The 13,007-nt window shown below is 45.9% G+C and overlaps 2 protein-coding genes across 2 annotated transcripts; both read right to left on the bottom strand.

Annotated features, from left to right (window-relative positions):
• Nucleotides 1–742: 742 nt before the first annotated feature.
• LOC121587826 (fatty acid hydroxylase domain-containing protein 2-like) lies at nucleotides 743–2,605 on the bottom strand. The gene is made up of 3 exons (XM_041905006.1): nucleotides 1,971–2,605; nucleotides 1,249–1,888; nucleotides 743–1,111 (listed from the first exon to the last, which is right to left on the bottom strand). Exons 1-3 carry the CDS (start codon nucleotides 2,107–2,109, stop codon nucleotides 964–966), a joined length of 927 nt encoding a protein of 308 aa, XP_041760940.1. The 5' UTR covers nucleotides 2,110–2,605; the 3' UTR covers nucleotides 743–963.
• Nucleotide 2,606: 1 nt separating this feature from the next.
• Nucleotides 2,607–12,605, bottom strand: LOC121589964. The gene is made up of 7 exons (XM_041909259.1): nucleotides 10,549–12,605; nucleotides 9,812–10,448; nucleotides 7,654–7,788; nucleotides 4,383–4,470; nucleotides 4,106–4,247; nucleotides 3,343–3,979; nucleotides 2,607–2,763 (listed from the first exon to the last, which is right to left on the bottom strand). The coding sequence occupies exons 1-7, from the start codon at nucleotides 10,661–10,663 to the stop codon at nucleotides 2,622–2,624; spliced, it is 1,896 nt and encodes a 631-aa protein (XP_041765193.1). The 5' UTR covers nucleotides 10,664–12,605; the 3' UTR covers nucleotides 2,607–2,621.
• Between the last annotated feature and the right edge of the window lie 402 nt (nucleotides 12,606–13,007).

Raw genomic sequence — 13,007 nt, 5'->3', positions numbered from 1 at the left:
GCGTGCCATGCTCGAAGGTCACTTTTCCATTCGCTGTAGGTCTGCAATTAATGTTGAAAGCAACAGTTGGAAGTATGTTAAACATTGGCGGGTAATTATGTACCCAAGTGCGAACTGTGCAGACGCACAACATTTTGGTACTAATTTATGGAGTGTCAAGGTAAACAAATGGCTACAGCCACAAACGCCAACGAAGCTGGTAGCCATTTCAAATCGTTTTGTGATGCAGCATGGAAGAGAAAGATTTGTTACATACAAAACACTCGATAACTAAAACTCAGTTTCAGTGACGGTTAAGCAAGATGTAAAGCAAGCACTTTGTACCTAAGCCGCACCAGCATCCCAGCTGAGCTGAACAACGTGCCCAATGTGAGATGGGTTTTTTTAGTCATCGTTTAGCTTGTAGCATACAGTATAGCTAATTGGCAGTCCCTCAGCTGCACATCGGCACATCGGCTATTGCTTGGGGCCTACCGTTGATGATGCTAAGCACTTTTGGCACGCTCATTAATCCATCGATGGCTGGCGTAGCATTCGGGCATGCTATTACAAAACAAAATTCGCCTTTTTATTACAACACAGTTTCTGCAATGACTTTAATGTAATTGACAACGACAAAACTGTCTATTTGTTTCAGGAGTGGGTAAGTATTTTCCTGTTAAAAGTAAACTAAAAAAAATGTGTGAAATTAACACACTACGAATGGCATTCGATCTCCGTTTATCACACCTTTTTTGGCCATCATAGTTTAATTTCTTTGTTTGTTGATATTTCGGTAAGGACATTTATATGAAGCGTGAATACCTTCTGGATGATCTTGAAATATGTGTGAATAAGCTAAGGCGCATAAGCAGCTTACACAGCGTGTATCGTTTGTTCTGTTTTTTTTTGGTAACATATAATTAAGTTTTTTATTACTAAAAAACCGTTAAAATTTGGCATGGTGGACAAGCTAAGCTGATGCTACGTCTCCGTATCCGGAATCCATTCCCGGGCCGACCGTAGGGTGAACAGCCGACGGTGTCGTCGGAATTGTTTTTTCTTCAGAAACTCGTCCGCCGTACCGTGCACGATGTCCCACAGTCCAAAGTTGCCGTAACACTGGTTAAAGCTATTAGAGGTGAAAAAAAATTGTCCCACGAAGGTTAAAAGCCGCCCATCGACGATTGTGGCTCGTAAAGTGAATTCTTCTTTGACCGTTTTTTTAAATCTTGTGATTTGTTTTGCCCACACACGAATTCTACTTACTTCAGATGATGGTAGTCATGAAACTCGGAGCTGGCCAGAAACGGCAGATGGTAGTCGGAATGGTCGGCCAGGGTGTCGATCGTTACGTACGTGAACCAAATCAGTATCGTAAAGACGTGACTGCGCATTATTGCCGACCCGGCATACACGGGCAGCAGATCGCTCAGGACAAACTCCACCGGATGGGAGTACATCGCGGCCAGCGCAACCGGTGCACCCCACTCGTGGTGCTGCTTGTGGAAGTGTCGGTACAGCAGCCGGCTGTGCAGCAACCGGTGCGTGTAGTAGTAACCGATCTCCCAGCACAGGATACACACGAGCAGGTCCTGTGCGATGGTGTAGAGCGGAGGAAGTATCCGCACCGGGGGTATATCGTCGGTCATCCACAGTTTGCGACTGTGAAACACTAAGTAGCTGGTCGGTATGCCGTACAGGAGCTGGTTGCGCAGCACGGTCAGGACGAGCTGCCTGAACCGGTTCCACGGCAGGGGCTCATTCTTGCCTGGCTGTATTTTGTACCTCCGCAGGCACTGTGGTCGCCCGGTTAGGTCCATCGTGACGAACGCCAGGCCCACGATCCAGAACAGACCGTACACGTAGGCGATAAGAAACCATATGTACAGCACATCAGGATCTTCACCTGGTGTTGCGTGGACAGCGACATAGCACAAACATTGAATTAACAGCGAATCATCTCATCTCCCAGTTCGTGCACGATTTACCTATCACATCAAGCAGACAGTTCCACGTGCGTTCGAGGTAGTTGAAAGCGATCGTCGGTGATACACTCGTTGACATGTTTGCCAGCGTCAACGGGGCCACCTGCAGATGCGTGTCCGAAAGGTTTGTTGCGTACTCCATGCTGTTGCTAGTCGCCAAAACTTCAATATTTCGCGGTGCAGCAGCTGATCCCAACGTTTGTCGCACTAGCTCACCTACTAGCCTGCCAGCCAGCTGCACGATCGTACGTCTGGGGCTTTACTGACTGACTGACTGCCGACAGTGGAGACAAATTGATATAATCGAAACATTTGTCGCACATCCTTTCCTCCGCGTTCGCAGAAACGCTGAAGGTCTCGATTGTGTGTAATATTGACCTGCCTTAATGAAAGTGCTCTGCTCGATTACAAAGAAAAAGGAGAAAAGATCGCACAGAAACCAAGAGTTCCAAAAAATCCATGATCGTGAGGGGGGGTTTTCCCCGCTACAGATTTATGGTTTGTTTGAAAGGCATCGTAAAATTGCTTTATATCGTTCCGACGAAAGATTTGATCGTGCTTTGATAGTGATCGCCATGTTTTTGGGGGGAATTAATTACACATAAACTAAATTATAGTACCTCAAAGTTAAACTATAAATGTGCCGTTTGGGCTTTATTTAGCCGGGACTAGCTCCCGGGCAGATTTGAGACTAAAAATTCGATAGTGCCTTTGGTATTGTTTCTTCTTCCGAAACTCGTCATTCGTACCGTGCAGCCGATCGCACCAGCCGTAGTTGCCGTAGCATTGGTTGAAGCTGAAAGTAAAGAGGAAAGAAATTTAACTGTAAGAATGCAGCATACCATGTGAGTGACGTGCATTAGTATTAATGAATTTACTTTTCCCTTTTAATGCCCTAAACTTCAAAAATCTTATGCTCAAATCCTACGCAAAATTCGTGTCCCAGATAACGGAAGTTTCTTCGGTGAAATTCAATCAAATGACAGGGATAGGGAGTTCCATAAACCGGTACCCAGAGTCAGTGCTATGATCGCGCTGGTTGTTACTAGCCCCTACTAAAAAGCTTTTTTAGATGTACAAGTCAGCGTTTTGTGCCCAACCGCTCAATCAAACGAGCTGTTACAACATCAAATCCTATCCAAGGGTGGCTTTGTCTTGTAATATGCTCAAGCTAGCCGAAAAAGTTATTTTAGCTCTCCCAGATATGAATGCAAATGACTGATGATGCAAATCAAATGGACCATCGATACCGCACTATTCAGTGGCGGCTGTCGCTGGCTTAGTGGGCTATCTAATGACACCCTTTCCCAACGTTAATACGATAAAGCGTAATAGCTGTAAAACTTTTGGTACTGTGAATAGCTGTAAAACTTACGTCATATGATGGTAGTCGTGCGATTCCGAGCTGCCCAGAAATGGCAGATGATAGCCGGAATGGTCGCCGAGCGTGTCCCACATCACGAACGTCAGCCAGAGCGTGAGCGTAAATATGTGACACTTCATAAGGGCCGGCCCGAGGTACACCGGGAACAGGTCGCTGATGATGAATTCGAACGGATGGGCGTACATGGCGGACCAGGCAACCGGGGCCGGCCACTCGTGGTGCTGCTTGTGGATGCGCTTGTAGAAGAAGCTGGTGTGCAGCAGCCGGTGCGTGTAGTAGAAGGCCACCTCCCAGGCAACGATGCACACCAGCATGTCGCGCAGGATAACGTCCAGCGTCGGCAGGATCCGTACGTTCGGCACCTCGTCGGAGATGAGCTTGCGGGCGTGATAGGAACAGTAGGTCATCGGGACACCGTACACTAGCTGGTTGTAGGCGACGGTTCGGATGAGCTGTTTGCACCGTGCCCAGCTGAGCGGCTCGTTCGTGCCGGGTTGCGTTTTGTACTTGCGCATGCAGTGCGGCCGATTCGTCAGGTCCATCAGCACAAACAGTCCACCGAGCAGCCAGAACAGACCGTACGAGTACAGCATCGAGTACCAGACGTACAGGTTGTCGGGATTATCCCCTGTTGGACAGTAAAGCGAAGCAAAGCTTTTAAAATATGCACCATTTTCATTTACACTTAGCTTTCTATATTAGGTGATAGAATGTAAGTAAGGAAGTAAAATGCACTCTTTATCACCAATCATACCGATAACATCTAGCAATGCGTTCCATTTGCGTTCGATATATCCATCAGTCACGCCACCGAGCTCAGGCGTTGTAAATTCTTCAAACCGAGTTTCTACGGTGAAATTCACCTCCGTTAGCGTTATGTTCATTTTGTACACTGTCTATCTTTACGAAACATGTAAAAATGTAAGTGATTTTAATTGTCTCCTATTCGCATTACACTGTAACGATTTCCACAGAAAAATCAATCTCGTGTCTCACAATAGTTTAAAGTCAAACGGTTTTAAAAACGTGACCGTGCCCGCCAAAGCGATGCTGCTCCAACGGTGGTTGAGGAATAACTTCAATTTGAATATCTTCAACGGGCAGGTTTTGATGCAGATGCTGTCGAACATAATGAACAAACGAGAGAGAAGAAAAAAAAACACAATCCTCCGCTGCCCCGAAGGTGCATGTGAGAGATCGGACGCTTTTCGGCCGTTGTTATGTCCTTTGCTTCGCTTGTGTTTCGATGTGTCGTGCGCGAGATGAAAGCGTTAGACGAAAGCATTATAATTAGGACCATTATATTACAGCATTCGACCTTGTCCGATCAGCGTGCTCTTCGTCGTCGCCGTCGTCGATCGAATGGCACACGGCTCACGGTGAATGCGTTTTCGAACTTTTGGCAGTTTCGCGGTCACATCGTCCAAACCTACCACAATAAGTTGGGCGTTAGGTCTGTCACGCCTTTCACATGTGATAGCGATGTGCTGGCACTGGAATTGGTTCGATGATAATGAATGCATCTATGACGATAGCGTCGTTGGGGTTAGAGATGGATTTATATGTTCGGAAACGAACGGAAGGCAGAGCACGCATTCATATGTCACACGGTGAACGGTAGTTGCGGCGTTTGTGAATGTGCACGGTTGCGAATTTTTCACTGAATTGTGTCATTGTATCAAATAGTAATAAGTGGTAAATGTAAGCCATCGAGGGGAAACAAGGAATAGTTTTGTACTCAAAATCTGTTGCCCTCGGCACCACTAATTCAGGATTTGTATTAAACAATAACTTTGGAATTGTTTGCTTTTTTTCCTTTCCTTGAATTGTTAAATTCTTTATTTTATAATTGCAGAATAGATTAACAAGGCAAAAATATCATAAAATAATTTAAATGTAATGATTGATATCAATTTGACTTTAATTTGATTTATGTAATAAAGTTCTAAGACATCCTACGTGATTCAGCTAGTTAAATATGTGTTAACATAAATATACAAATTTTTGCACACAAAACAGTCGACATGAGCGTATTGTTGTAAATATAACATTAACATTAAATAATTTTTAAATTTGTAGTTTACTTACGAATGCAGTTGAGTTAAAAAAAGTATTAATTGAATCGATGTGTTTTACCACCCCTGATCACTGAGCTTTCGGCCGAAAAGCTCTTGCGCTTCTAATGTAACGCATCGGACTATGTAACGCCTGCAGTGCTGTAACGCTTTGTGCTACAATTCAACGGTTTGAATCGGTTTGAAGGTTGAACATTGCTTTACGCTGCTAATCTGCTGCAACTAAATATGACACCATTTACGATATTTGATTGACTGTGTACTATGAATCGTTTTTCGTCTACATCAACTAATATTATTATGGATTATGTATTATAGTTTGCCTTTTGCCTTGTGACTCTGCTCGATTGGTTTAGTGAAGAAAACGGGCTTTAATGAAGAGACATACCATCTAGTCGTAATTTGTTTGAACTCTTAACCTTGGTTGACTTGCCGGTTGGCTAGACGGGACGGAATAGTAGACGGCAATATTGCAACACTTAAACAATAATCTCAAAAGAAAGGAAAACAATCTCAGCAAATGAATAGAGTGGTTTCCCTGCGTTATCCTACATTTATTCTGCTTACTCGAAAGATGCTCTGCGTATCACTTTTAAAAACTAGTACTGGAGTGAAATGCTAACAGGATAGATATCACTCAACCTGCCACCCGGATGTATGATGTGGGGGTATAATTTAACTGAGCCAGTGCTTTAGCAAAACTGACATTAGCAAAAAATAAATTGTAGCGCATGATATCCAATGGATGCAAGCAAAAAGATTGTTCCGTAGGGGTATTAAAAGCCTAATGCTTTTTGAGCAAACCTGCTTCCTGCTATATGGCTGCTATTAATTTTGTCAATTGTTTTTTTTTGCTCCATTTGTGCCGTTAGAGTCAAGGACATAGAAATGGGGTTTGAAGAATAAACAAGTCATTCGTTTGGCGGGAAAATACCAAATATTGTTTTTTAGACTACTGAACTGCGTGTGGGACAAATTTAAGCAGAACGAAAGAATTTCCATTCCCAAAACGCCTTCGCAACTATTCTCGTAGCTTCCATGAAAGAACATAGAAAGCATTAAAATAGCAAACACAAAAAAATATAATCATCACATCTCAACCCATCTGTACTACTTACCGTTCGCATTATTTTGACCGCTTATCCCCCTTCTGGCGTCGATCGTACGGCCGGGTAATGGTAGGCTACGGTCCAGCAATAAAAAAGGACCTACACACACGCTCCATACACTCCATGTTTCGGAAGTAAATAAAAAGCTCTACCCTAAAAGTCGCTAGTCATCGCACTTTATTAACCGCGAGCAACACTTGTTTAGGGCTACACTTCTTGTAAATGTACGAACAAATCGCTCGACAACACAACAACGCCAAAAACCACGGTTTGCTGGAACGTACTAATAAGAGCGGGTAGAGGGCCTGTTTTTCGCCATCGTTTGAAATTGTCATCATGTTTGTGATTAATGAAAATTCGTGTCGCTTTTGATGAATTCATTGGGTGGGGAGGATGAACAAAAAACAAAAACAAAACAAAGCAGAATGATTTCCGATTAGCATCCTATCACCCCACTTGGGAGAGTTGTTTTCGAAGGATGTGTGTATATTTGTATGAATTTGTATTGATGACCAGCAAAGCAAAAAGAACAAAACACACGCCCAGACAGGAAATGTTGGGCTGCACCTTTATGAGTTAGGGTTTGTTTTGGTGCGGTTTCAGTGTTTCGTATATTGTACCACCGCTTTTGCTGAACATTGTGTTTACCCACGAGCCCACGAGACATTGTCGTTATTGGTTAGCAGTAAAGATGCCAGCCCATCTCTTCTAAAAGTTACTTAAAAATCAGTTCCTCCAAGGAAAACAAAACATACCCCACGAGGAGAGGAAGAAAAGGTATATAATGTATAACGATAATACTATGCCGTAAATAATACAGTTGGCGCGTACCACAACGGGACGCTGCTAGACTACGCACCACAGACGCGCAAACCACACGCAAGCACACTCTAGCGCCTTTCAAAGCACGCTCTGTGATGCCGATTGGTTACTTGTTTTTTTTAAAATTATGTCCATTTAAATTCCGCTCAGCTCACCGGAGAGGTTTCGCAGGGTCTGTCCCACCCCAAAACCTTGCGTTTTGAACCTTGAAGGGATGGCTTGGTGGGTTCGGTTCGGTTCGGCAAACTCCTGCTACTCCTTCTGCCTATAGCCGTATCCTAACGGGCGGCTAATGCTCCGGGACGAGCTCGCGGGCCGATTTGAGGCTGAAGATGCGATGGTGCCGCTGGTACTGCTTCTTCTTGCGGAACTCACTGTCCGTGCCGTGCAGCCCGTCCCACCAGCCGAACAAACCGTAGCACTGGTTGAACCTGGGTACAAATCCGTCCGTAACGGTGTGACGCCACCGTGATTAGTTTGGTACGAGCAGAATCCGGGTGCACATGGAGAAAAGAAAGAAGGTGGGGAAAATTAAAACGGAGACCAAAACACAAAAATACGTTAATTAGAAAGTATTTCACACGACCACCGGAGAGGCGCATCGTTCGATGAGTTAAGCATTGCGAAGCGTATGCGTGTTGCGTATGCCGCACAAACGCACAAACGATGGCGTTTGGCTACTGGGTCACGGCGTCACAGTGATTTTCGATCTCTTCTCTCGGCGTTAAAGGTTCATCAAATCCTACTCACGGCTCGATGTTAGGCGTGAGTGTCATCACACTGCTAAAAGGCCCGATTTCCAATTATTCGACCTTTTCGGATGTTTATACATTCCCATGAACCACCGACCAAAGGGTTCAAAGGCTGTCGATCATTCCTGCACGCACAGCTACGGCGTGTTGTGAAATGTTCGGTGTATGACTCTACATTCGTTCCCTCACCCGCTGGAACTGACCTTACGGAGGCGTGTTTTTTTTTCTATCTCTCCTCCGGCAACCCTTCTGGAGGTTAACTGGTCCAACGCCAGGCTAGGGCTAGGCCAGGCCAAGAGTGTTGGCCAGAGAGGCTTGCACGTTGGAAGCCTACCAAACGGGCGGTTTGGACATCTGGTCGGGCCATCGGAACGGGTGGTATAATAAATTAACCAAAATCCGATGCTACATCTGTACGGGCCTGCATCAACATAATCGTACCGCGATGTAGTTTCAAATATTCAATACAAAAAAGCAGTTGAATGGTGTTAGTTGGCCTTAGTTTGGGGCCATGCTTGTGGCACGCAACCGGTGTGCGTATTTTATGTTTTGTTTTTCCCACTTTGCCATGCAGGGAAAATAGAAATCACTTCACCGCTGATGTGACACTGAGTTGCGGGCGGCCAAGGTTGAGTGGACCGGAAAGGTACCGATCTTCGAAAGCAGACACTGAGCGGAGGACAACCAAACACTCACACGCAACCACTATGCAGATGATGACAAATAGTAAACAATTAAGTGTAATTAAAGAATCCGTTTCATAAGGATGGAGCAAAACATCCAACCTGAAACGGTTAGAACACATCGAGTGATACGGTTTTGCATAGAGGCTTTGTTGATGATGTGATAGACTCTCACAAGAGAGTGTCACTTCCGCTTGCGACCGTTGATTGGTGAGCATGTTTTTGGATGGATGTGCGCCACTTGATTGGCTTGGATTGTCTCAAGTGTAGACAACCGTTTTCTGTAGTGCTTTTGGGAGAACGAAATGGTTTTTGTCAATACATTGAGCGATCGCAGTGGAACTTGAATACGATCGTGATATAGTTTTTTTCTTAGGTTTGCAAACCTTCAAACCGATCGAGCACTGTCATGATTATGCAAATTGTGTTTTGAGTGGCACAGAAAAAAATGGGAATAAGAACTTTCAATTTTTGGACACCATTAGTCGCTAGACATTGATATTCAGCGCTCGTTACCTTTGGCAGACCGCAACGTGCACTGGGAAGAATACTGAGCGGAGTTAGCACAACTTCTCGCCGTATCCAAAAGGGGATATTGGCAGGATACCACTTACAGTTTGCCCGATCACTAACGCGTGTCGTAACGTGCTGGTGGCGTGATCTATAACGCTTATCACCTGATAGCCCAAGATTGGCACCGTCGTTTCGTTCAAGGTCATTTGAGATTGTTTGATGTACAAATTCACAACACTTCTCGTTAGTGCGCGATTTTTCGTTGTTGTTGTTGTGTCCATGCAATGAACCTAACAGTATGCCTGCCCACCACAGTGAGAAAGTTACCGAAAACAAGATTTTAAAAAGAAGGTCAATGGAAGACTCCAAAACCAAAAAAAAAGGTACCATTCACTTTCGACGGTCGCCTGGCATACCGGTCCTACAGCAGGACGGGTTATGCTGGACGTTTTGGTCCCGAAGTAACCCCATAATCGGGGCAGGGTCAAGCTTCCACACCGACTTACTTGAGATGGTGGTAATCGTGCATCTCGGAGCTGCCCAGCACCGGCAGATGATACCCGGAATGGTCCACCAGCGTGTCCATCATGACGAACGTGAACCAGACGACGATCGTGAACACGTGGCTGGTCATGAGGGCGGGCCCCACATACACCGGCAGCAGATCGCTGATGATGAACTCGAACGGATGGGCGTACATGGCCGCCCAGGCAACCGGGGCCGACCACTCGTGGTGCTTCTTGTGGATGCGCTTGTAGAAGAAGCTGGAGTGCAGCAGCCGGTGGCTGTAGTAGAAGGTGATTTCCCACGCCACTATGCACACCATCACGTCCCGTACAATGATGTACGGCGATGGGAGGATGCGCGGATCGGGAATGCTGGCGGCAATCAGCTTGCCCACCCGGAAGGACAGGTAGGACGTCGGCAACCCGTACACCAGCTGGTTGTAGGCGACCGTTTTGACCAGATTTTTAAGCTTGGCCCACGGGAGCGGCTCGTTAGCGCCGGGTTGATTTTTGAACTTGCGCAAGAACGACGGTTTGTTGGTCACGTCCATCAGCACGAACAGCCCGCCGACGAGCCAGAAGAACCCGTACGTGTACGCGGTCAGGAACCACATGTAGAGCGTATCGACATCGTCACCTTATGCACCGATTGGATAAAAGAATTGGGCGTTAGACAATGCAGTTGCACACTTTCCTGCTCCCAGGCACTTCCGGGCCATTCGTCGCTTGTGTCGTACCGATTACGTCCAAAAAACCGTTCCACTTTCGCTCGAACCAACTAACTTGCGGTCCGGCAAACTCCTCCACCGGGAGCAGCGTCACGTTAGCCGCTAGCTCTAGTAGCGTTTCCATCGTTGCACTTTGGTAGGGAATGGCTTTTCGACCAAACAACACAAGGTTCGTTCCTTAACCACTAAACAGGCCGGTGCGCTGCTGTTGGCGTCTTGCGCTCAACTGAAGCCTTCCGGCGTGAACCGTACTCGACGCACCGCCGACCGAACAGTATTTGTGACGCATGTGTGCGCGCGCGCGCGCGCATGTGCGGGGTACAGATAAGTGGTGGTTAGCCGATTCGCCGCACTGCCTTGTACAGGCGCGGTGCGTATGGTCAACGAACGCTCGTCGATCGAAGCAGGCGGCGGTGTGGTCCGTTTCGTGAACAGTTCGGGTCTTTGTGTTTGCTTTTTTTCCTTTCTGCAGGACGTTCTCCCGTACCTTGTAGGCTACGGCTGCCCTTAATGTGCGAGTGGAACCATTCAAATTGGTGTGCGACAGCACGGATGCAAGGTTGTGCATTTTGGATCTTTTCCTCTGAAGCTTTTTGGAAGTTAAGACACATTGAGGTTTAGAGTGGAACTTAATCCCATCAGATATGTTATCTAAATTTTTAGTAGTTTTGACCAGATATTCCATGTGCCATTTTCTATGCCTTGGGCCTTAGGGTCCTTTTTAAATATTGATATATTTTTCCGAAACGCTCGCACATAATGCAATGATGCATACCTACGTATAGTGCTCTAAAGAAAGTGTTAAAAACACGATTTCTTATAAGCTTTTTTTCAAAAATGTTCAATTATTTGCTTAGAATATTTCGTAGCCTAAGGCTGTCAAAAGTTGACAGAAAGAATGTGATTTTGAAATGGGTAAAAAACTGTTATCTGGCACAGTTTCGATCCATCAGTAACGTTAATGATCATTTTGGCATGAAGGTAGAGCGATCAAACTGTTGCGGAGAGGAAAATCCTTTCAAAAATTCGCCATTAGGTAACGACCTAGTCTAAATCCCCCTCCAATAGCATAGAGATAGATATCGATACCAATCGGAAGTCGGGAAGAAGAGAGGTACGTTAGAAGATTGAGTGGATGGAGAGTGGTGGATTTGGCGGATAGCCCTCTCAAATCTACCGTTTGCCATAGGTCAAGATCTTGCCGCGCCGTCTTGTGCAAGACACTTCGGCTCATTTCCGATTGAATTATCGGACCGGAACGGTTGGAGCGGTTCAAACCGCGATCATTCCACAGTTAGGATGTGCGAATGCTTAATTGGTCCATCTCTTCTTTTTTTTTTTGCAAATTCGGTGCGGTGTTTCAGGATTGCAACATAGTGGGGCTGTTTAATTATCAGCTCGAGGATGACGCGAGTCAATTGTGTTCGAAAAAAAAAGCAGGGCGCCTTTTTTGCACCCACCCAGACCCAGGCGGTTGATCGATATGTAATTGGCATCACCGCTTCACTACGGTGTGTCATCGTCGGGGTGGGCCGGACCGTGCCCATTCCGTTTTTATAGCCCATTACGGTAGCATCCGTCATAAGGAAGCTTCCATTACATGATGTTTTGCTTTGCTTAGGCATGCTTTGAATTTGATTAATCTTCCCCGGCCGGGGCCGACCTACGCTGGAAACAAAGACCGGGAGACCTTTGAGCTGTGCGTTACGTGCGAGCGACGTGGAACGCGTTTCGTGACAAAGCTCTGTCGAAATACTGCTTTTCGCTTGCAGTGCGGACCTCTGGGCTACATGGGCGCATTTTCATCTCGCACTGATCTTGTTTGTGTTTGAACTCTGAAAGACGTCCGAAAACTGCAATGGAAAACAAAAGCATGTTTAAAATGACTGTTTTGGGATTCAGTGTCACCCTTGCCCACGGTTTGCTCTATTTTTTGAAAAGGGGAAAGGTGAATTGTGTTTTAGATTTCTCCCTCTTTCTTTCGCTCTTTCTCTCTCCCTCTCTCGTCATCTTCATCTCAGCAACTAAAACGATCCATTCGACCTTAAACACTCTGGGGGGGGGGGGGGGGGGGGGGGCTATAGTATCAAGATAGCTCGCTTGATACAGCTTCGGCTAGTCGCCGGTAGAGGGCGTGCAATTCGCTTGGCGAAAACTGCGCTGCGTGTTCGCTTCGTTGCTGACCATTCCTGCCAACGGTTTGCTCAAGGTTTAGCCAACGGAAGATCACGGTTAGCAGTACGGCTATACTAAGTCGAGGGTTTTAGTGCGTATTTGCAAAACTTAGGCATTTCGAGGGCAAATTCGGTGCCTTCGGACAAAAACCTGCCACAACATCTATTAATCTTTTTAACTCGTAGGGAAAGCGACAGGTGACTGAACAAATCAACACAGCCGTAGTAGAATTGTGAAATTTTGTGAATCACCGAGTGTTTGGAGTTAAAACAAAAACACACACAAACATACAC

The sequence above is a fragment of the Anopheles merus genome, chromosome 2R (assembly GCF_017562075.2).
Source record: "Anopheles merus strain MAF chromosome 2R, AmerM5.1, whole genome shotgun sequence".
In the NCBI taxonomy this organism is placed as follows: Eukaryota; Metazoa; Arthropoda; class Insecta; order Diptera; family Culicidae; genus Anopheles; species Anopheles merus.
The sequence above is the reverse complement of the archived record's forward strand: the minus strand, read 5'-3'. Positions and strand labels throughout refer to the sequence as shown.